At 36.1% G+C, this 25,959-nt stretch overlaps 1 protein-coding gene across 1 annotated transcript in view; it reads right to left on the bottom strand.

The window, feature by feature from the left end:
• Positions 1-25,959, bottom strand: part of LRP1B (LDL receptor related protein 1B) — a 722,645-nt gene that overhangs the window by 219,947 nt on the left and 476,739 nt on the right. Inside the window, exons 19-25 of the mRNA XM_054070318.1 lie at positions 25,494-25,574; positions 24,040-24,207; positions 22,048-22,230; positions 15,276-15,476; positions 11,761-12,006; positions 4,449-4,646; positions 1,745-1,949 (exon numbers count right to left, since the gene is read on the bottom strand). Of these exons, the coding sequence (XP_053926293.1) occupies positions 1,745-1,949; positions 4,449-4,646; positions 11,761-12,006; positions 15,276-15,476; positions 22,048-22,230; positions 24,040-24,207; positions 25,494-25,574 (1,282 nt within the window). The remainder of the gene's footprint in view (positions 1-1,744; positions 1,950-4,448; positions 4,647-11,760; positions 12,007-15,275; positions 15,477-22,047; positions 22,231-24,039; positions 24,208-25,493; positions 25,575-25,959) is intronic.

Here is a 25,959-nt window from a genome sequence, read left to right as displayed (position 1 = left end):
TTCTTTATTCATATTTATTTGCGAAACGACTGAAAAGCTGTTTACATTTGCATTAAAAAGATTTTATCTTTCCTTACTTCTAATAAAATGTTGCACAGTTGCTTCTAGCTTTACAAAAGGCAGATTAAACCCTTCAGTTTCAGAAAGAGTGGTGATTTGTTATTTGGTTTTTTTTTCTTCCCAAACGTTTAATTTCAACTTATCTACCAATTCTTCTGCCAAGAGGATGTCTCTTTTTAATGATCTCTATAGATAAGAAATACACTCTGTAAACAAGCTTCCTAACATCCCAATTGCGAGGTCAGGGTCTTCACTTATTCAATCCTGTACTTCCCAATTCAGACTTCCAGGTCCCAGAATCTGGGACCTTTATCAACTTTTATTTTTATGTCCACACCAGTGTTTCCAAAAGAAATATTCAGTGAATATATCAAGGGTACCTAAATGAAATTGAATATCATGATTCTGCAAACTCATTGTAATTTCTATTATTTTTGGCCACACAATTTTGTGGTTTGGTTTGCTTTTTTTCTCTTTGAAAGAACAGAATTATGAGAAGAGGATGTAGCTATCGACCATTGTCTCTTGGCCTCTCTGAAAGGATCCAACTACACATGATATTGGGTAACAAGTTTGCAATTTCATATAGTTTCAAATCATCACTCTAACTCCAAGACTTGTAAAATTTTTGTAGTAGTACACTGAATTTCATTACAGAATTAGAAACAACACCTAGCTCAACAGGGAGCTGAGAGTTCCATCAGCAGTTTCACTTCCTTTCCACTACATAAGCCTATTGACTTAATTTTTAATATAAAGAGTATGGGCCATTTTTGGTCTACCAAAAACTGAGAGGCTAATTTTAAAAGGAAGCAAAAATACCCTAAGCAAAGCATCTACTTAGTTAGTGTTTCTTTTTTTACTGTGAAGATTTTTAAATGGAAATGTGAAATACATTTATATGTTTGATAATTGCTAAAACTACACTTTATGGGAAAATAGTTTTAATTGTGTTAGTATATTACCAAAATTTGATAATATTTTAATTTAAACATGCTTTTTTAAACACATTTTGTCTAATTAATATTTTATTGTAGAACATGAAAACATTCTCCTATTTATTAGAAGTACTTAATTCTAGCAGCCATTAGATAAAATAAATATTTATGCCAGGAGGTTGAATCTACTACAATCAGTTGCTCGTAATTAATAATATTGCAGTTTATAGACTAGCCCTTATGAATAGGTAGAAAAGATACTGGCAGGAGTTGGCAAGCATTATCAATATGAAGAATCCAAGAGATTTACCTCACTTAACTTCTAGTCTTCAGTTAACTTCTAAGCTATACTTTTATATTTCAACCAAAAAAATAATAATTCAGTCTCAAAGTGAGGTTAATCACCTTGGATACCTAAACCTGTCCACTGACCACAGAGGAAAGTGGCATCGAAGACTCTAGTTAATATCAACCACATGAAAAAATAAAAGGAAACAATCACATCACAAGGGAAGTAATTTGCCAACAAGGAGATCCTTGTGTCTCCAGACTTGGCTTTTCTTAACCCTGTTCACCGAGGCGGAACACGCTAATAATGGATTCTATTTCACTCAAAATATACTTTCGAGAACTATTAAAAATAAGTTAGGAACCATAATACACAGCAAGGAGGTTACACAATCTCACATTTATATGTCTATTTTTAAAAAGCACTGCAGCACGAAAAATAATCTTTTTATAATTACCCATATCTGGGATCCAAAGCAATAGCCCTTGGATGTTCCATAGCTCCTGCTATTAACGTTGTTCTCAAAGTGCCGTCTAGTTTTGCAACTTCAATTTGGTCCAAATTGCTGTCTATCCAGTATATGTTTCCTGCAATCCAATCTACAGTAAGACCTTCAGGTGTGGCCAGGCCATGTTGTACCACCACCTCAATGGCACCAACACCTTAATAATATAAAAAAGAAGATGGGAAAAAATAAAATGAGAAAGAAGGAAAAGAGTCTTAAAGAACAAATATAGATACAGTGAACACGGACATACAAGGTTCTCATATGCTCTTGGAGTGAATTCTTGTTTAATCTGATGGACAATAATACTTTATTCCATGTGACATTTTCTCTTTACAAATGCAATAGAGCTGTTGAAGGTAAGCACACTTTGGGGAATATATAAATGAACTTCATTCTACAACAACAGACATTTTTAGTTCTCTGATGCTTTAGTTAGTAAAGGTCTGAAACATTCAATAAAGGTCAGAGATCACATGTAGAGTAACACAGGAGACGTCCACATGCTGTATCACCAGGGCATCTGCGAGGGACGTGTTCATACTTTGTCTCCCAGTGACTAAACATGTTAGAATAAAACTCACACAGCTCTCTTTCAGTTCTTTCTCAATCAGAAAGAGAAAGCTGAAAGATTGTGATGAAGAGAGAAATGCCAGGGAGAACCCTGTTTGGACTATACATATTGAAAAGGTTTGCAATAAAAAGCCTTAGTTCATTCAAATTCACTTGTACAATTAATTCTTTCCCAGTCTAGAAACAGTTCTTCCCTACCAAATACTTTCTGTGGAGGGTCTCAAAATCTTTCACTCAAAGATCAACTACAGAAGCACCCTGTTAGCCCTCAGGACTTCCAGAAGGCACAGTGCTTTTTGTAAAAGCAAGTCAGTTCTTGACAGCTGCAAGACTGAAGCAGTACATTATTATTTTTTTTTTTTAACATAGCACAGATGCCACTTGGGTTCTGGTACGATGTGATTATAATACAGTGTGACAACAACAGACTATTTTACTAGTTTCATACAAACTCCATAACCATTAAAGACAGTTAGCAAGTCTTCAGCTACCTTTACATACTTAACAGCGCAGGATATTTATTTCCTGGTTTGGATCTGTGGCTATAAAAATACTCACAAATACAATATACTAAGGAAACACAACCAAACCAAACCCAACCACTCTCAAAAAGCCCCAAACCCAAAGGTGTCAGAGAACATACACACAATGCTGCTTATGGCTTGGAAGAACAAATTTTTTGCTGGATTAAAAATGGCTGGATGCCTGAGCCCACAGAGCTGCGGTGAAGGGAGTTCAATCCGGCTGGTGGCCGGTCACAAGCGGTGTTCCCCAAGGCTCAGCGTTGGGGCCAGGTTTAATATCTTTAACGATGATCTGAACAAGGAGATCGAGTGCTCCCTCAGTAAGCATGCAGATGACACCAATCAGTGTGAGTTGACTGGCTTAAGCGAAGGAAGGCTCTATAGAGGGATCTGGACAGGCTGGATCGATGGGCCAAGACCAACTGTATGAGGTTCAACAAGGCTCAGTATTGGCTCCTACACTTGGTCTGCAACACCCCACACAATGCTACAGGCTTGGGGATGAATGGCTGGAAAGCTGCGTGGCAGAAAAGGAACTGAGAGTGCTGGTTGACAGCTGGCTGAACGTGAGCCAGCAGTGGCCCAAGTGGCCAAGAGGGCCAACAGCATCCTGGCTTTGATCAGAAATTGCATGGTCAGCAGGATGAGGGAAGGGATCATCTCCCTGTACTCAGCTCTGGTGAGGCCGCATCTCACCAGTGTTGGTCTCTTCTCTCAAGTAGCAAGTGATAGGACGACAAGAGGAAATGGCCTCAAGTTGCACCAGGGGAGGTTTAAACTAGATATTAGGAAAACTTACTTTATTAAAAGGGTTGCCAAGCATTGGAACAAGGCTGTCCCGGGAAGCAATAGAGTCACCATCCCTGGAGGTATTTAAAAGATCTCTAAAGGTGGCACTTAGGGATATGATTTAGTGATGGACTCGGGAGTGTTAAGGGTTGATCTTGATAATCCTAAAAGTTTTTTTCCAACTTTAACGGTTCTGTGATTCTGTGAACTTTTACAAAAGCAAGTTAAACGTGCATATGACTAGTAGCTCCTGAAGGAATGAAAGCATCTGAAATACTCTTCAACAAAGAGCACTTTGTAGAAACACTTTTGCATATATTATGAGATTATATTGAATTATAGGCCATAATTATGCCACCAGGGCAAGGAACAAGTCTTTCTGAATGCTATAAAATTATGAGCAAAATCTTTCACCTACTGAGAGCAAATGAAATTATCAGATGTCTGATAAATTCTTATACTTTTTTAATAAGGTTATGGTAAATTAAAACAAAATGAAACAAATCAGTATTGCACTCATTGGACCAGGAAGAAATATTAGCCCCTTGCCATTTTCTTCCTCCTATAGCCTATTGTAAAATGGAAACTTTTAAAACAAATCCTTTTTCTAGCCGTATATCAAGTACAATCTAGTTATACACCTTTTTAAAGGAAGAATGCCATCATAAGTTACTTTTCCGTGAATGGTAGCTCAGTTACGATTATGCAGATTCAACACCCTGTAACTGAAGGTGTTCTAACTGTTTAAAGATTAAAGATTAAATTCATACCTCCGGTATCAGAGAGCTTGCCTCTGTAAATTTTGTCCTCTACCACATCCGTCCAGTACAGTAAACTCTGACTGAAATGAAAATCAAGTGCTATTGTATTTCTTAAACCAGGAACTAAGAGGCTGTAGTCACGTTTGTGAAGATCAATTTTCCTGATCTCATGTCGAATAGAAAAAATTATGAAAGCCTCAAATGGATCTGAAAGCAGAAGATTATACATTTCAAAAGAATAATAAGGAAAAGATTGATACATATTGATTTAAATGACAAGTGGAATAAACCCAACAGAATACTTTATCAGGAGGAACAGATGATTAAAACAATTCATTTTATCATAAGGAGTTTTTGAAATATATTTTTCATCCCACAGACTTCTCACTTCTCCCTTCTAACATTATCTTTGATCACAACTAGAGATATTAAACATTAAATCCAGGAATATCAAGCTCAATTATTAACTATGTTTTGCACCACAAAGAATCCATAATTAGAGCTTTCAAAAGTCTCACGTTATCAAAATTAAAATCTGTTTTCTCAAAAGCTTCCTGAAAAATTAATCCATTGAATTATACATTGTTCTAACACAAGTTAGTTGAAACAACTGATTAATATATATAACCTTTTGTATATGTATAATGTACCTTTTGTTTCCAATTGAAGTGCTTAAAAAAAATTACCCCATCTACCAAACAAGAAAATGAACATTTTATATGCTTGTTGATACATCCCATAACAAACTCTGCTACCACTACTGTTCTCCCTCCTCTGCTATTCAATTAACACTAGATTATTTGTGCCTCTGAATTTATAGCAAATTACATATAAATATCCATAAATGCTTCCTGTATAGGTCAAGCATACTATAAAATTGATTTTTTTTACCACAGTTCTTGCACATCGTAGATTAGAAAAAGTTTTTCAAACAAGTAGCTGTGTTAATGAAACAAAAAAGAAAGAGGAAAACTAGATGCTGTAAACTATTCAATCAACTCAACATATCCACTTTAATAAAGAAAATATTTCACATCAATTCTTTTCTGTCTAGAAAGTAGCTTTTTTTTTTTTTCAGTTCTTTCTCACAAATGATACGAGGGGATTTGTTTTCCATAGATTTAAATCTCCATGTTGTATAAAAGGCAGATTATCAATGCTTTATGGCACTAAGCGACACCGCATTTTTCTCCTAAAATATTCAAAGAAAGTTGCACAGATCATCACCGGAGAGAAAAACACTTATATACCTCTTTTCAAACAGGTTAATTTTGTGTTCTTCTGATAGCCACTGCACATACAGATTAAATTATCCATGGTGTTTTAAGTTAAGCAAGTACCTCCCTAGAGCTATGTTTCTGCTCTTGACGTACTTGTTCAGAATCTGGCTTGGATTTTCCAAATGTTCCTCTTATTTGCTATAGCAATTAATGACTTTCTCCAAAGCCAATTTTTCAAAGCTCTACAGTACTTAAATAATTTAATGAAGAACAAGATAACTGACCTTATTAGCTGTTTCACAAGTACCAGCTATCTGAACCTGAGAAACGTGTTAATAGCAGTTTCCAATCTCTGATAAATAGGCAGCTATTATGCAGGAGACCGCAAGCTGGTGGCACACTGCTGTTTAGGCAACTCCAATGAATAGGAACACACAGGACGGACATCACCAGTAGCTGCTATTATATTTCTCAGTAATTAACACCACAATGGAAAAAAATATACCTAATAAATCAGTGCTACTTTAGATCTTTTTTTCACTGAAAGTAGACAAATTCTAGTTTAAACTACATAACCTATGGTGCGAATTGTCAAGTACACTGAGAAAAAGGTGAGAGTTTAATGAGATCTCAACAAATTTAAGGTACATGACTTACGCATGTAAATCAACAATGAGAAATGAGTAACAAGATAGGTGTAGGTAAAGTAAAACCACTTGGCTTATTTGAACATTTTGGTTTAAGTGAGCAGGTTGCATTCTAGCTTTCTTTCTCCTCTTTCTTACCCTTCTCACAACAATGCAAAGATGTAAATTCAAATCCTTGTTTATTGTGGCTGATATGCAGTTACGTCACAGATGTGATACTACATAAAACAAAAGAATGATTGATATCGCGACAAACAATAGGTACTGCATCACAGCGCAAAATATCTCTGGAAAGAGTTTTGAAGGCAAACAGAAACCAATCCCATAGGTTCCTCTACAATAAGGCTATTTAAATATAGCCATATGGACAGCAGTAATTATTGCCTTGCTGGTGAGTCGTGAGCCAGAGTCCAGGCACCACTCTTGCTTAATGTCGTTATCAACCACCATAGCCTGAAGCCTGGATAACTGGAGAAGTCTAGAATTTTACTTATTACTGACAGAGCCCTCCCAATTACTGTATGTGCAAGTACTTCCTTTCAAGGATAAGAAGATGCATAAAATTCAGTATATAACTGATGGAATAACAGATCTGTTGAAAAAAAGAATCTAGAAAATTAGATCAACAATGACATGGTACTGTAAATAATGACAACTGAAGGATTATGCACAAAATAAATATGATATAGTTCTTTGACTCCCTCCTCATAAGCTTTGGTATGGTATCACAGCCGGTTTTGAGCACTGCTCATGTAGAGAAATGCAAATCAATTACAGGAATAAAAGAGGAAATCGGCAAGTGTTGCAAGAGATCTAGAAAGCATGGTCTGCAAGGAAAGAATTAATACACTGGACTTGCTTAGTTTGAAAAACAAAGGAATAAGATGATGAGTGGAGGCACATAAAATTCTCCAAAGACATAAAAGACCGATGACTTGAAAATGGGAAATAATATCTTCTTTTCTATACAAATTACAAGTAGGCCAAGGATTAAAGGCTTAAACTGGAACAAGAAGGCTTAGAAAGAAAATCTTAAGGAGAGTGAGGCACTAAAATTTCTCATCCCTGCCAAACTTGGAGTTCACCACTGGAAGTGTCTTGAAGGTCTTTGAAAGCAGATAAACAACAAGAGTGTTAGACAGACTTTGATCTTCCTTCCAATCTTATCATTGAAGGATTGTAAAAAACGAGCTGTATTATAGTGAGTTAGAATTCTCAGACTTAATCGAATCATCGTTATTTAAGGTTATGCTTCCAACACCCTACAAAACAAAAATTTAATGTTATTTTCCCATCTGTTTCCTCTTCTGGAAATTGAATGCTAATACTCTTTATTTTACCAATTGTTTATTTTCATAAAATCTCACCTTAACTACATTCCATGCAATGGTTATTGATTCGTTTTTTTAAAGCTTTTTTAAAGAAAAGAAATTGATAACATTTTATTTGAGAAAGAAATCATACAGTTCTTTACCTTATGATTTCATCACTGCACCAAGTTTTTTCGCCATATAAGTGAGTGAATAAAATATAACATACAAACACAAAATAAGTAACTGCAATAACAACTGTGAGAAAAAAATTCTGATAGAATAAAACACCTAAAAACCTCAGTCAAAAAAGACTGTAAAGCAAGAACAATGTTTAAATTGCTCCACTGGTTTTAATTTTAAATTCTTTCTTGGAGAAAATGCTAACTGAGGCTTATTATTATATTGAAGTCTCCTGTAACAACAGTAGCACAGCAAGCAACCTACACTATGCTTTTGTAAAATTTACCTCAAAGGAAAAACAGCTTTGTAAGGAGTATTGAAAAACCCTTCATTAAAAGTTTTACATTGCTTAAAGAGGATTGGATCATCCTTTGTTTTTTATTTTTCTCCAATTTAGTATAAAAACCTACCTGGAATTATAACTGAAATGAATTTAAAACCAGATAAAACATACAGATACAACACACAGATACATCATATTCTTTTCCAAGTGTATATCAAGGGATATAAAAGACTTCCTGCAGGCTAGGAAAGGTTGTCAGTAATTTTTTAGCTGTTTAGCTAAGTGCTCCTGAGTTCATCTCATTTCTGTCATACCAAATTCTGAAAGGCTGAACCTGAACATAAAATTTAAATATCTTTCCAGAGCAGTTTTTTTCTGTATGTTTTTTATCATCTAAAAGAATTCCAAGTATAATATATCAGCACAACTTATTTTGAAATGTGTTCCAAGAGAAACTAAGAAGAAGAGTGTGAAAGACAAGATTTATATTGACTTTCTATCTGAATAATGGAGCTCCACAGCATACTTTTAGTTCAATCAATACAAATTTAACAGTGAATGAAACATTTAGTCTTTGGGAAGTCAGTAATGCACCAATACATGTGCCAGAAAAGCAAAAAGCAAACTAGATGAAAACAAGATGTTTGTTTAAAGTGATGAAACACCAAAGGAGAAAAATGGAAAAGTGCTTAAAACTCTCAAGAAATTAAGAAAACTTAAGCAGAAACAAAGGAAAATAGGCAAATCTAAGAGAAAGTTGTTGAAAGTGACACGGAAAGAGAAAGTAAAAAGAAAAAAACTGCTCAGTTTAACAGTTTCTTTCTACATACTTATTGTCCCGTAAGTCATTATATTTCTTGAGTAATTCATTTGACTACTTTGACTAACAATTTAATTCTAATAGGTCGTCCAAAAACCCCAACCAAACAAAAACAATCACATACACTACTGCAATTTCAACTTCAATATTTTCATTAGATTTCTGATGGACACTAGTAAATGCTTTCACAATATTCTGAAAAGGGGAAGTGCTGCATACTATCGTCACACGCTATTGCTGAGCTCTAGTGAAGTGTTTGTGTATAGTAAAGTGCTATTTTAAATAGCAAAAAATGTAGCTAAGAGCAAGGTCATCATATTCCTCTAAGCAATTTTTTTCTCCTGGAAAAAGTACTTTTAGTTACTGCTCTGATATAATACACATGTACTCCTGCTTCAAGGCATTTGAATCACTGTAGCTATTCTGAGAATTACTTTATAACAACTGGCAATATTGACGAAATAGTTTGGTATTTGGGGGACTGTTTATCTTCACAAGATCACTTTGAATTCTGCTTGTAATAGTATTAAATGAAAGGGTTTTTTGGTTTATTTTTCCTTTATTTTATGCTCATTTAAGATTTCATGCACAGAAAATTCAATGGTATGGACATTTTGAGGCTAATAAGAGTCAACAAATTAGACAATAACTGTACTCACTATAGTAAAAAGCTCTTCACCCAGTCAACAACTAAAGTATAAGGATCTGTCCTACTCTAAGGAGTGCTTATTATGCCTTTAAAATGAAACAAAATGAAAGGGTCTAAGATTATTAGAGACTATAAAAGCATATGACATATTTAATATGGAATAATTTTGTTGCAGCTTTGATGGCATTAGGATGGTTTGGAATGAAAGGTATCATTTTTCTTTATACTATCTGACATCTCCAGTCTCAGATCAAATATTTAATATCACGGGTTTTGAGAACATCTGTAAAAATCAATTTGTAACTTCAGATTCTCACTAACATCAGTAAACATTAAGCAGAAATATCTCATGGGCTTAAGAAAAAATGAGAAACTGTAGTCTCACTTTTCTTACTTTTCAGCACAAGTGAGTACGTTTCACTTTGGGATTTTTTCCTTTGGCTTCCAAATACCAGTCTCTTTGATTTGCTTTGATTTAAAGTCTTTTTCAAGCTTTCATCCATCAAGTTACTTACATTGTCTTAATGCTTTTAATCCTGTAATTTCTGTAACCCAATAAGAATACACTTTTTGAATAGCTGAAAATGTCCAAAATAAAACAAATTAAGAGAATAAGACTAAAGCAACGAAAGAATTTAAACTGTAATAAAATAAAGTTCACCTATAGAGAACCAAAGTCATACACCAGTGAAGCATGATTCGAGAGTCTACTATAAGCACAGCTCAGTAACATCTAAACAATATATGTTCCTGACCTCATACTGTAGTAGCAACTATTTACATGTGATAGTAACAATTACGGAGACATGAAAACTCAATTTGGAGATCATTCTGGAAATTATAACAAGTTGTTCCAGCCTGACGAATGTAAGTCCTACTCCTAATCAATTAAAAAAAGAGCTCGAAGGCAAGATGTGTAATTCACAAGTTAAAAGCTCTTGAAGAGAACGTTCATGATACAAGACTAAATTTTAATTACCCATTGTTTTGCCAAGAGAAACATTATTTTCATTACACACAATAGATACTTCGACTATAAGTAAATTATGGGCTTCATTACTACTGTAACAAACTTCTAAAGTGTTGTGTAAAATAGCTGTAACATTATCAAAGCAGAAAGATTAGAATTTGCCTTTTCTGAAATATCAACCATTAAGCTCGCTGCTAACTACTAAATTGTTTCAGGTGAATAGCAATAGGAAACTTGGGCTTTTGTTTCTAGGTTACCAAGTTAGAACTTTTTCCTGTGATTCATCTGAGGAAATGGTGACTATCTGGAACAGATCAAGAATATCTTAATCACAATATCTATTGAATTATGAAATAGTCAAGTAAATGATAGGCAGTTTGGGAGATATTTCTGATCAGTTTTAATAAGATACTATCAAAGAAGAAATATAATAAAGAATAAAAATATCAAAGAATCCTAAACTCAAATTTTTTAAATCTAGCCAATGCTATATTTAACTCCCTACAGGGGCCGTAAAGATGCGATGACACTTTATATTGCACATTCGTGTTTGCATTTCACACATATAATCACACTGCACTTGAAAAAGACACCCCCTAACATAGTTTCTAAAACATGCTTGAGTGCATATCAATATTGAACAATGAGGGGAAGGCATTCCTCTTTCTCATCTTGCCTTACGTTAGATTTCTTCTTAATTAGTGAGCTGAATGAGCTTACTGATGTCAAAAAAAACCCACCAAACAAGTACCAGAATGTCACAGGTGAAAAATATAGCTCAAATTGTGAATATCAATAGGCAGTAGATAATTGACTATATGTGTGTGCATGCGTGTTCAAAATCAAACTTCTGAAAGTAAAACTGACCAATACCATGATGTCACAGATTGATTCTTTTCTTCAAAATATACAAACAATCCATCATGTTCCATACACACACATATCTCCCTTGCACATTAAATATACATGAAAAACTGTATAAAATTTCAAACAACATACAAACTATTTGATGTAGACATTCTTAGAAAGTTTTATAAGCAAGGAACTAATATTTCAATACCCCTCCATCCTGCCTCAAGAATAGGGACAGCTTTAATGTGTTCTTCAGATCCCTAATGGCCCCACATATAGATAATCTAAGCTATTTCTCTTACTAGAAGAAGGAAATAACATCTCACTAAATGGATGCAACAGCTATTAACATCTGGAATACTGAAAATAGACTGAATTTCAACTTACCGGTACTAATGCAGTTTTCTCCATCCTTACTGAGCTTCCAGCCTTCATAACATGAACACTTCACGGTATTTTTATGCTGTTCACATACTTGACTACACTTAAGGTGCTTCGTACAGTAATCCACAATCTCACAAGTTTTGTTGTCTATACTAAGAGTGAATCCTGCAGGGCAGGAGCACACAATCCTTCCACCAGGAACCACAGAACATTGATGGCTGCATCCACCATTGTTAAGTGAACATTCATCTGAAATAACATTGAAAAACAAGCATTAAGGGTTGCAACGCTGTCAGTTATAGTGCATATTCTTGAAGTCATGAGGTCAAATAAAACCCATAAAAGGCCCCTAAGAAGTGCAAACTGAATTACATATTTGTTAAATAGCTTTCTATATTTATTTTTAACATTATCTCATTTGCAAGTATTCAGCGTGGTCGCCTTACAGCAGTCTTTCAGGATTTTAGAATGGCAGACAAGCAATGCATAAATGTTTACTTTCATGCATACTATTTCATTCACCTATGAATCAGAGTATCCATACAGAGTCAGTCCATTATAGGTCAACCACCTTCAAAGATGACCAAAAGCTGATGCAGAGAAATAAGCCTACTTTCTGCAACACTTCCCTTGCCTCCAGACACTAGAGCTTGCAGGGAGAAAGCTCCAACTCTTAGTTCTACGTATCTATATCCCAAACAACTTCTCAGAGAAACATATACAAAAAGCATTTAAACATCATCATTTCTTTCTCCTTCTTTTCCAGTAACAGCAACTAGAGAATACTAATTCTGTTTTCTCTGTATCAGTGCTTTCCCATTATATTCTACAAGTAACCGATCATTTGCAAAGCTTTGCTAAATGGATTGAAGGTGATTTGTAAAACCTTTAAAGCATTGACACTAAATGTATGATAATTGTGTCTGTGAGAAATTCTGTGGCCTCTGGAGTGAAAAAGCATAGAACTACTCCTTAAGTCATCATAGTTCTGATATCCTGGGACTTGGTGGGAGGGCCAGACTGGTGCACTGTTACACTGTAAAGTAGGCATCACTTATTTTTTAATTTATTTGTGTTTCTTTCTTAGTCATTTTGTTTGATTCTAACAAGTCTGAAAACCTTGCTCAGTGCTGGACCGCTGGGCTGAAACCAATGGCATGAGGTTTAACAAGGTCAAATGCCGGGTCCTGCACTTGGGACACAACAACCCCATGCAGCTACAGACGAGGGGAGGGGCAGCTGGAAAGCTGCACGAAGAGAAGGACCTGGAGGTATTGATTGACTGACGACTGAACATGAGCCAGGAGTGTGCCCAGGTGGCCAAGAAGGCCAATGGCATCTTGGCTTGGATCAGAAACGGTGTGACCAGCAGGTCCAGGGAGGTTATTCTCCCTCTGTACTCGGCACTGGTGAGACCGCACCTTGAGTGCTGTGTTCAGTTCTGGGACCCTCACCACAAGAAGGATGTTGAGGCTCTGGAGCGAAGAGCAACAAAGCTGGTGAGGGGGCTGGAGAACAAGTCTTATGAGGAGCGGCTGAGAGAGCCGGGGTTGTTTAGCCTGGAGAAGAGGAGGCTGAGGGGAGACCTTTTTACTCTCTACAACTACCTGAAAGGAGGTTGTGGAGAGGAGGGAGCTGGCCTCTTCTCCCAAGTGACTGAGGACAGGACAAGGGGGAATGGCCCCAAGCTCCACCAGGGGAGGGTCAGGCTGGATATCAGAAAAAAGTGTTTCACAGAAAGGGTCACTGGTACCTCTCAGAGGCTGCCCAGGGAGCGGGTGGAGTCACCATCCCTGGAGGTGTTTAAGGGATGGGTGGACGAGGTGCTGAGGGACATGATTTAGTGGTTGATAGGAACGGTTGGACTCGATGATCCAAGAGGTCTTTTCCAAACTAGTGATTCTGTGATTTATGATAAGATGTATAAAACACAAGAGTTTTCTACAGAATAGTTATATCTTTCTTAAAAAAAATAAACCCCCTTCTTCTAACAGTTTTTTGTTCATGTTTTAAGTTTGCTTTTTTTCTGAGTTTTTATTTATCATGACAAAAAAGGCTAAGCTCCTTAATGTGTCTAATAGGCAAATGTATTGGCCAGCATCCCGTATTTGTCCTTCAGTTTATGATTAGATTTCTTTTTTCATTAAATAATTAACAAGTGCTGAAATATCATCAGAAAGTTATTAACAAAAACATTTATACTAGATATTAGGAAGCAATTTTTTACTGTGAGGCACTGGCACATGGCTGCCCCATCTCTGGAGGTGTTCAAGGCCAGGTTGGACGGGCCTTGAGCAGCCTCGTCCGGTGGGATGTGTCCCTGCCCATGGATGGAATTTAAGGTCCCTTCCAACCTAAACCACTCTAGGATCTATGTTTAAAAGCCAAGATTGGCCTCATACCATACAGAAAAAAAGATATAGGTGTCACAATGTTCTACTACTAGTAGGAAAATAATTGTCCATACACAGAAATACCACAGACAAAATAAATAACCTTATGCTATAATTTCTTTCATCAGGAGTCTACACAGCACGGGATTCACGTGTGGCTCTCAGAGAGGGCTCGCTCTCTTAAAGGGTACAACATAACCTTAACATATTGCAGAGAAACACTGAATTTAAGATCTATCCCCTTCACAGTACAGTCTGCAGACCAGCAGAACAGGACAGGGTAAAGATCTCTTTGCCGTATCCTGCAGCAGCTGTTGCCCAGGCAGCAGACTCTGCCTCCTACGCTAAGTGACTCGGGGGACTCAGCACAGCTCTGTGCAAAGGTCCTAGAGGGTGAAAATGCTTGCAAACATCTCCAAATGTTTTATAACAGAACACTGGAGACTGTAAAACATCTTATGCAAAGCAAGGTCAGTGGGAAAAGGCAAATTGCTAATATAGCAAAAAAAGAATTATAAAATTATCTAAGTTTTTCTTACAAACTGTGTTTCACTTCTTATCCCTAAACCATCACTATAGTACAATACTACTGCTATAGTATGGCAATTTCTTTTAACATCTATTAATTTTATCTTCACATAAAATTTATAATAATTCAATTAGGTTATCTCTACTTCTGTCAGATTTATACAATTATTTTTGTACACTTTTACTGAATACAATTTTGCTGAGACAATCTACATTGTCTGACATGCCATGAAATCCTTTTAACACTACCATCAGGGAGACAAGTTAACTCCTCCTAGTCATCCCAACACGTATCTTCATACTACTTTTCACAGGTAACAGAGCCTTCTCAATTGTTTACCTCCAAGAGTATTTTAAAGGGTTAGGAACTGAAATATTTGCCTAAGGAACTATGCTTTCCCTTATTTGAATAAAACTAACACTTCAAGCACAACCACACTATGATTTAAACAAAATAAATAATAATAAAAAAACCTTTCACATAGGCTATTGCGATAAAATTTTAGTAAGATTAACACAAGAACAGCTTTTTCAACAGGAAAGATTTTGACGGACAATATCAAGAACAATCAGAAAAAAGGTGTCTAAAAGAAATACCACAAAGATCGCCTTCATCAGATCCATCAGGACAATCTCTTCTCCCATTGCAGAGCTTCTCAGGCTGTAGGCAGATGGAGGTATCATTAGCACAAGGGTATTTTGGTGGTCCACACATATAGCCCTCGCAATTATCCTCATCAGACTGATCCTCACAATCAATATCGCCATCACAAAGCCACGCTTTGCTAATGCATCTCCCTTGGAGAAAAGAGACAATAAACACAGGAAATCAGACTGGACGCAAACTTTAAGGAAAAAACCTTCAGTAACATCAAACAGATATTTTTTTTAATTATGCTTTTCTAGTAATGGTATTTTCCTTTTAGATGAGCAGAAAGAAAAGGACTTGTGCTTATACTCTGAAGTTTCATCCACATCAGCGTTGACAGTAATTTTCCAAACCATATCAGTCCTACTTAATTCTGAGCTGAACAGAGCAGCATACTGGCAGGATGTGTCCGCATAATCTGTTAAGTATACCAAATTCTATTAAAATGTTAGGGTTTGGGGGCTGGGAGAGGTGTTTATTTATTTATTGGTTTTCTTCATCTCTCTTCCTTTCTCTTCTATTCCAACAGCCTTCCATAGAAGCAATATTTCAACACATGACTTCTGGGTTTGAGAAAGAAAAAATCTTTCCAGAAATTACACACAATACATTACCAGATTATGTCAGATAAATGATTAGCTTTTAGATGAAATATCGGTAGCAGATGAAATTCCTTATTTAATTTCAGTTTTATCAAAGCAGGGTTCAGATAATTTCTTCCAATCCTTAAAAAGGGTGGGGGGAATTTCTACTTTTGCGCTGATCATCAGTGTTCAGAGATGCAAGACAGTCTCTTGATTGCGAAACTGGCTATGTGCTTTAAAAATCCTATAGGTATTATGTTAGAATCATCCAAGTCAGGGATTTTAATAGGTGAAAAATAACCAAGATTGTGAATGCTTCTTTTTACAGAGGGGTGTGCACTCCTGTCTCAAACTATTCTTCAAGTCTTAAGTGTAAACTTCTGAACTGCTAGCTATACCCAGGAAGGGCTACTTGTAAACTCTGATGACACCTGGACTGAAGAGGAGTGCTACGTACTATATTCATCAATTAATAAAGAGACAACAGGTAGAACCACAGGTCAGGAAGTGATCTTGCACTGCGTTTCCACCTACAAACTATTCAGGTAGAGAAAAATCAAGCTGGAATGGGTAAGATGATCCTGGAAACGCGTGGATCTGTTGACAGAAATTCTGGTGGATGCCCAGGGACTGACTGGTGGATGCCCGAGACCAGTAACTGCAAACCGTTACACAGCATGAACTGATACAACTTTCTGTCCAACCTTCCCAGTCCAGGAACAACCTTCCCAACAGAAAATTGAGTCTGATTATGACTGTAGGGGAAGCAAGTGAGTAAATGTGCGAAACAATCAGTTAGGGTAAAACTCCTTGGTTCTCTAATACACCTTGGTGCCCAATCCAGTACAGGCTGCCTTTCACTCTGTATCATTCATGGCACAGTTCCACATGAAAGGACCTCAAAAGAGGTTCGTTACAGCTGTCCACACAATGTAGCAACTGACCCTAATGGTAATTCTACTGTCTGCCATAGAATACTCGCAGGTTTCCATTCCCTTTAACAGAAATATTTGCCGGTTAGCTGCATTAGCATAATGCTCTTCATTTTATATTTTAGCCTTCTTTTAATGGGAAGGTGCTGACATCCTCACAGAATGGCAATGGAATACAATACTGTGGAACAGGGACAATGACAAATGTTTCTGTATCATCTCACAAGGCAAATGTATGAGCACTTTTGCTTTTGCTGAAGAAAAGTAACACGTGAAACTTCAGGAAACTACAGCGAGTGTGGTTTCAAACAACAAAACATCCTTTTACCAATACAAAATCACCTGGAAAACTTAAACAGGGAGCAGCGTCATTTAGAATGAAGAGCTTTTACCATTTTCTATAGAGGTCGAAGTCCCAAATCTCCTACGCTGAAAGGATAGAATGGCACAGACACACGGATACAAAACAGCATACATGAGATGCACGCAGTTCATCCTTACATGCAATCACAAGTGTTTCTGAAGAGTGTCCATATTCACTATTGTCTTGAAATAATCATTGATTTTATATTGCTACAGCACAGTGGTAGAATGAAAGTTAATGAACACCGGCATCAAACTAACCAGATCCCAAAGTAAATTGATGTTGCTTCTAATTGAGCTCCTATTCTGTTCTTTAATCTTTTACTCTGTAAACATTTGTATGTATAAATCAGTTTTCCTGCCTTTCTCTTGCCTTAATACAATATATTTTATAACAAAAGATTCATCTTCCACTATATCTTTGACATATTCTTAAGCAGACTATATTTACAAGGAATCAAAATTCTAAAGAGACGGACTTATAAGTTTTATGACTGTCTTGAGTCATTACTTGAAATTCACTACAGTACTTTTGCTTTATTGGCTTTTATTGAAATTCACAAATTTGGTTTCCATAAGTCTTTTCAGTAAAATTCCATCACAAATTAATTGCCTGAATAGATGTAACTGTTCTTTTCCATAGCTCTGTTGTGTAACACAGAAGAAATAGATGTAGTTAACCAGAAGTTCTGAAGCAGCAAGTATGTGGGAAAGCCTGATCCAAACACTTCTCCAGCATTTTTCATTTCCTACAAATATTAGCAAGTACAACAGAATTAGACATTAACTTTTAATATACTGATCAGTCTTTTTTGGGATACTGAGCCCAGGAAGTTTTTGCACTGAGCCACTCAGAGCCCCATCCAACCTGACACTGAACATTTCCAGGAATGGGGCATCTATCACCTCTCTGGACAATCAGTCTCAGTGCTTCATCATCCTTATTGTATATATCTAATCTAGATCTTCCCTCCTTTAGTTAAAACCATTACTCCTTGTCCTACCACAACAGGCCCTGCTAGAAAGTTTGTCCCCAATATCCTTATAAGCTTCCTTTTAAGTACTAAAAGGATGCAATAAGGTCTCCCAGGAGCTTATATCACAGAAAACAATACTATGAACTGAGGATAAAAAACAGTTTTGGAACAACATATGTCATTTTCTAATTTACTTGCTGTGCTCGTTTCTTTTTATTTAAATCCTTAATGTCAACTGAATCCACCCCTCTGGTCATAAAGTTCACTACACTGAAACATCACTGCGTTCGAAAAGATCATTAAAGTAGTTGTATGAGATGTGCAGCTCTCAAGTTTTGGAGTGAGAGAATAGACAGAGCGGGCAGAGAACAAGTGGAAGTAACACCGTTAAACTTATGTCCAATATTCATACCACCCATCCCTTGCTGAGATGCATATTCCCAACTCTTATGTTCTTACTCAATCTTCTCCTTTTCCAAAACTCTCTGTATCTCTCTACAGTAACCACTTCTCCTCATCAACCCTCACAGAATCTGTAAGGCAGCCTTACCACTTTCCTCATCATCATCACCTTTTTCACAACCCGTTGCTTCCCAGATGTCTTCAGTATCAACATGTCTCTGTTCTTCTCAACTTGTCAAATAGTTGCCTCTTGACTCTTACACTCCCCATCCAGACAAGTTCTCCTCTTTAAGTACCACTGTGATGATCACCGCTTGCCTTTATTTCCTCTCTATGTACATTACTTATTTTCCACTCCAAAGAAATCCTACTTCTTCCTTCATCTTATTTTTACTCTAGTATATTATTAACAAGTAAAAAAAAAGAAAAAAAAAGTATAAAATAATGGCACACAGGGAAGCATTAAAAATGGTACAATACAAAATTAACTGCTTCTTGAAAGAAATATAAAAAGCAGTAATTATGACAAATATACACTACAGTTCAGATCTATTCCTTACTAACTGAAGTATTCACAGCTCTTTGCATTTGCCTTCGCAGAAGTACTTGATTATGATCATTAGAGTAATTAGATGACTTCTTAAGTGAGATCGCACAGATTCTGCCCTTGGTCCGGTATTACTAACTGCAGAGTAGGCAGATGGAATAAAAGCGATAGATTTATATAGTACATAAAACTGAGCTGAAGTGCACGCCTGTAATAATTTTTAGAGGACAGAACTAGAATTTAAAATATGAAGTTGGATCTGAGTCTAATCTAATTTAGTCTAGCCTGATATATTTTATTTAAAAGCAGAAAATAACTGGCTAGAAGCAGCCTAAAACTAGTCACTCTCAATCAGGTAGCTATTGCATATTATATCCTACTTCTGAACAAACTCTAGTATATTTTTCATCAACCATCATCATAAACAATCTTGTGAAGTTCTTCAGAAAAACAGAAACATAATTCTGAAACTTGTTAACCTAAGTGCCCTGCGGCATTCTGGCTGACCTTGGATAGCAAAGCTCAAGAACTGCGCAAGTCAGACAGCTCCAGTGAGACCAACAAAAATACTATAGGTTTAAATAAATAAAATAAAAATAGAAGATGGGGGGGGATTGTTTATTCAACAAAAAAATGTTGTTAAGGAGACATATGACAGAAGTATTTCAATATTCACTTTTTACGTCAGTAAAAAGATGAAGACTACTAATCTTGCAGCAAAGATTCAGACAACTTATTAGGAAAGAACTGTTCAACTGTTAGAGGCAAATTACTGAAAGACAATCTACACAAGCCATAGAATACCCTCTGCTGGATCTTATTCAGTAGAAAGACGCTGGATATGATGAAAGTCTTAAGACTACCATCACTTTAAGCAGAAAAATCAGATTTGGCTGAATGAAGGCTGACAAATGGTGGGATTGTAACATGACATGCCTGAGGCACTGTGACAGATTAACCAGAGCCAACAAGAACCATAGCGAGGAAAGACTCTGCAGTTATAATTTACAGCCATAAAACAAAGAAGTAAGCAAAAAAGTGGGCAGTAACATTTCACTTTCACTGTTCCCACTAAGTGTCATTTCCCTCAAAATGTATCGGCTGTTTCACCTCCCCCATACACATGTTCCTACCCATTATATCATGTATTAGAAAATCAAACTCCATCACCTAGCAGTCTTTAAAAGGAGAACTGTCTGATTTCTCCTCATCTGAATGATTCTCATCAATGTGGAAACCAGACATTATTATTTCTTTAGAATAACCCACAGAGTGAGTGATGTTTATTCTGAAACCTGAAAGGACCATGACAGAAGCTATTTCTCATATAATAATAATTATTACTCATCTGTCCCACCAAACTAATTTGCTTTCGCTGTTTTCTGTTCCAACGCATTACCAGTGTGCCCCCTCCAGAAGAGCACTTTTGCTCCTCCTGTGAGGACTGACGGAAGAAAAATAGTGAAGAAAGAAATATTATGGAAGAAACTGTCAGAACTGATTCCTAAAGCAATGTTTCCATATAACCAACAAGCATTATCGTATTTTTCTCTAAATCAAAGTCATATACCCTTGAATTTAGCAAATGTTTGACGAAAATAATACTTTTGCTGTTTTATATGTGGCAGCCAGAGAAGTCACATTTCATCTTTCATCCTGTAAACCGAGACATTGCGCTCCCCGAGGCATGACTGTAAACAAAGTGTATAACGAGGCAGCGTAGTTTGGGACCTTCTCCCCATTTACGACAAACGACAGTATCATCAAGAAGTGTATTTCCTGTGTCAGGGTTTCTTATCAGTCTATTCCAGGAAACAGATAATTCCTTTAGTTGTTATTAATGCCTTTTTACTTATTGAAGCTATTTCGTTTAACAGCTACTTATTATACACACCCTTATGGAAACTGTAACACCACACAAGGTGATGTTTTCAGACAAAAATTCAGTATTCCAAATTTATTTACCTGAACCTTAGGATTCCCACAACATTAAAATCGAAGCAGCAGCAAAAGTCCAAGCATTTCTGATACATCCTAACGTAGTTTATGTACTGAAAATGAACTCTGTTCCCAATGTAGATTTGAATAAAGTATCTTAACTGTATCCATACATGTTCATAAATACTTCTGCACAGAGCTCACATAATCATGCTTTGCTATAACAGAGATGTTAGATTGACTTTCTTTCCTATAATTATAGTTTCCTAATGACAAGAGTATTACTACTTATAATATCCTGAATTAAATTTTGTTTTCAACGTTATTTTACACCTAATATTTCATTAATCTTTGAAATAAATTGTAAAAATATTAATACTGACAGAAATTAATTTCTTCTTTAACTGCACGGTCCCTTAAGAAAATGTTCCATCTAAGCATTATTTTGTAAAATACCCTCATATAGAGATTGTCACATTCTTTTCACATTTGTCATCAAGTACAATTAGCAAAATTCGATTTTAAACATTCTCAAAGAACACTTTTTTTTCCCCAATATCATGGTTCAAATTTCCAGTGCTGCAGTTCTATTTCTTTGAAGTCTTCTAGCTATTTAGTTTATACCATTTCAATCACCTAACTTCCAGGGCCAAAGATGGAAACCAGAAGAAAATACTTTGACTTTGACATACTATTAGATTCTACGTTTAAGTATTTGGTTTTATACACAACACGTCATACACAACATTTCAGGTTTAAGTAATCTCAAAATCCATCCATTTTCTATTGTAAATCAGAAAACAGGCTGGGGGTAGTGTATTAATATTCTTTTCCTGGTCTGAGTACAATAACTAACATCACCTCTGTAGTATCAAACATTTAAAGCAGTATTCAAATAGTAGGTATATGATCAAATCACAGACACACACACACACACAATGAGTATATGACAGCAAAAGATATCTGCAAGCATATACCTGTACTCTTGCAGGAGAATTTTGTTTTTTCATCACATAGTCGTATAGTTCCATTACAGCCTTTTTCATCGCTACCATCTTCACAGTCCTTTTCTCCATCACATCTCCATAACTCAGGAACACAGCTCCCTTCAGGACTGCACTGAAATTCCTTCCCATTGCATCTTCCATGAGAGGGAGTTTCTTAGAAAAATAAGAATGACATTGAAGAACTTGCTCATATAAGGTTTGTCCATGCCAAGTCTACAATGACTTAGAACCCCCCTTCCTAACAGAAGCAGAATCAGAGTCCCTGGGTATAACATTCAAGACTCACTATTCCTTCCTAACTGATCGCTCCAATGCAAGCTTCAGACAAGCTCTCTTACTTATCCTGCTCACTCTCCGCTCCGCCACAGGCTCAAGGTAAACGATGAGGTTTTCCTGGTGCTTTGTAAGCCTTGCCTTTCACCCTCAAGCTACATTTCCCCCCCTCCTTCTTTCTCCTCTTTTCCCCAACAAGGTCCATCTCCTCGTTCACAGAACAGGAAAGGTCACACCTCAGCTCTAATTGACACAAGTGCTGCCCCCGACGCCTCCCTGACTTGTGCTATTACAGCACTGGCTGTATCCTTTCTGAATTCCACAGTAACAAACTCCACCTGAAAGCAGCTGTGGAATCAGTCGTGAATGTTTCAAAACACAATAACTATATGATTTTAATTATTTCATCACATACTTGATTCTCTAAGTGTTTTCTATATGACGGCATTTTCAATTTTATCATTGCCCTCATTTTCCTAAACTATTACAACTGTATTTCTAGTATTTCATAACATACTATCAACAACAGCATATACTTAAAAGTAACGATCAACTTACACATTCCTGTTTATACCAAAACCTATTGCTTGAATAATTTCTTATCGCACTGTCTATAATTATTGGTTTATTTTATTTAAAGTTGCCTTTTTTTCCCCCTGTAAATCACTGGCATTCTTGCATTCTATCATAAATAAATCAAAGACAAATTGCTGGACAACAATTCCTCACATAGTAGAGCAGACCACAGAAGATTTCTGAACTAATAGTAACAGTGTAAAAGCACTATTTCAGAGACAGTGGTGCAAATCCCAACATAATATGGCATTGTGTAATAATGACAGAGGGGAACTTCAACTCTGAGATGGATGTGAACAAAAGGAAAGTGAGTAGCTTAGTTATACTTCAATTATTTTTATACAGATAAATATTATTAATAGCTACTTTAAACACATAAAACCAAAGTATTTCACAGTACTCATGCAGAGCGTTCTGCTAGTTCATCTATTTGTATGAGGTCTGCAGCTAGATCTAAAATGCAAACTCATGAAAAAGGACCAATAAAATCGTGTGCAATTCCATTGTTGTGGAAAAATCGCTATAAGAAAAATATAAGCGAAACATATTCCCTTATTCTTATCTGACTGTTCTTTATCCTTTGCTACAAGCATCGTCTGCCATGTCTCCTCACCCTAAAAAAAAACAGTGTATGGAATTTAAATGGGACTATACGTTGATAAAACATTTTTATGCTTCCAGAACACTGCTGAAAAAAAAAAAGAAAAAAGGGAAGAAATCCACAAAAAACAACAAAAAGTTGGATCACACAGAAATGAGAGTGTTAATGCAGATAATTCCCCGAAAAATATTAACTTAAGGGATACTGCTTACTGCCTCTTTATCTAGGTAGCAAAAATCTCTGTTAAAGGAAAAACATCACAATTAGCATAATTCAGTAAGGTTAAACTACAAAACTTCTCAGTAGTATTTTGTTTTCAAATGCATTCTAATTCTGTGATACACTTGTGTATCATCATATTACACTTGACATTCTCCATTCCAAACTTTATCAAGGCTAAAAGCATTTTCTCTTTTCCGACCGAAGAAGGGTCCTCTGTACTTATATGTAAGTATTTGCTGTGTTTATAAGCATTAAACTATGTGAAGAGAAAAAAATTAAAAAAAGCTAACCTTCTTTGCTGCAGTTTGTTTGGGTTTCATCACTGAAATCTCCACAGTCATTGTCACCATCACACGCCCAATGACTTGGGATACACCTGCCGTTATGACATCTGAACTGATCAGCAGAGCACGAGTGAACACAGCCCAGCTCATCACTTCCATCACCACAGTCATCATCTGCGTTATTTTAAAAGATAAAAAATCTGAATAAAAGATGTGAGGAGGAAAAGAGATTTCCGAAAAGGCAAGAGAAAAATAATGTGCAGTAAATAAAATAGTATGTTTACTTGCCTAAAGACAGGTAAATTTATTTCTAACGCAGATAAGTCCTTAACTCTAACTTACTGACAGCACTTGACTATTATTTTGGATGGTCTGAACCCTTACACTATGCATATTCAATCAGAGACACCAGTAGGCATGAGAAAGCTTTAGATTTGCTTCATTTCTTCACTCACGTGTAACTACTCAGGCTTCAAATGTAGTGGTTTTACTTTATTGCCAGTGATTCGTTAACTTAGTTAAGCATGCGCACACACACACACAAAACTTCATCTTAACCAAAATGAAAACCTGGTGTCAGAATTTCTTTCAACAGTATTATAAATGCTTTTTCCATGTACTTGCAACAGTGCAACGTTGTAGCAGAGAAAGATAGCAGCCCATAAATAAGTGTGAAATGTAGTTTCTGGTTACTCTAATTCATAGTCATTACAACAATCTCAAGGCAATAGACACAATTTGGTCACGATCACCAGGGGAGGGAAAAGATAAATATGTTAGGTAAACACTAAAAGGTCCCCTTGAAAAGAATTTCAGTAAGCACACTGTGATAATTTGGGGAATCTATCATTTTAGAGTTATGAATTCCTGGTAGCCTCAAAATTATAGTAATATCAAATGCTATGGTGGATGAAGAACAAACCCAATGTTATTAGGACTGGCATGACATCATTCCCACATCACACGCTCTGAGAGAAGATTCATTTGAACAGCTGCCATTCAACTATGTACTCTTTCAGATGAAATTGCTAAATTGTAAAGTCTTCCTAACATTCCCTCTCAAAGGATGCTATTTATCTGATTAGATTACACTTGCCCATAAACAACAAAAAAAAATAAAATATTTTTGGTCACTGGAACTATTTCATTTTCTAAAAGTGGGAAATATCCTCATAAGTGATAGTATAGCTGCCTTTTTTTTTTCCTAAATAATAAAAGTTTACATCACCCTTCATTCTACAGAACATACTATTTGTGACTATTACTGTATCCACTGCATCATTCCGTTTATGAAGCTTCAATATTGCTGCTTTCTAGGTCAGGTGAGTAATTTTAAAATGCCATATTTATTCTCTGGCCACTTACAAACCAAACTGGCAATATCAGTCTCAGAAGAAAAGAGTGAATATCAAAACGGTATCTATCATATGCATTTCAGATACAGAACACTTGATACTTGCCTGAGTCGCATAGCCATTTGCTGCTAATGCATCTCCCATTTCTGCATATAAATTGAGTTAATGACTCACATGTTGGAAATTCTGTGAAAGTGTTCAAAAAGAAATAAAAAAATATATAATGTATACACTTTTTGGTAATATTTTTCAACCCTCCTATAGACATAAACTACATAAGTGTATTGTATCAAACATTTGCACATGCCAGATATTTAATATGGAGAGGAAAAAAAGGTTGACAATCAAAAAGAGAGGTTAAAAAGCCTTTTAACTGTAAATACTGTCCCAGACTCTATCCTTCCTCAACATGGACTACCGAAGCTGCATTCTGTGCCATATAATATGTTCCTGTATTCTGATCATATCACGGCTGTCTTCGCCCCTAAGCATGCTAATATTGATGACTAATTATAGCTGGACGACTGACAGAAACCACATTTTCAATGCATTTGTTTATATACAAAAGTTC

This window comes from Cuculus canorus, chromosome 6, assembly GCF_017976375.1.
Source record: "Cuculus canorus isolate bCucCan1 chromosome 6, bCucCan1.pri, whole genome shotgun sequence".
Lineage (NCBI taxonomy): Eukaryota > Metazoa > Chordata > Aves > Cuculiformes > Cuculidae > Cuculus > Cuculus canorus.
The sequence above is the reverse complement of the archived record's forward strand: the minus strand, read 5'-3'. Positions and strand labels throughout refer to the sequence as shown.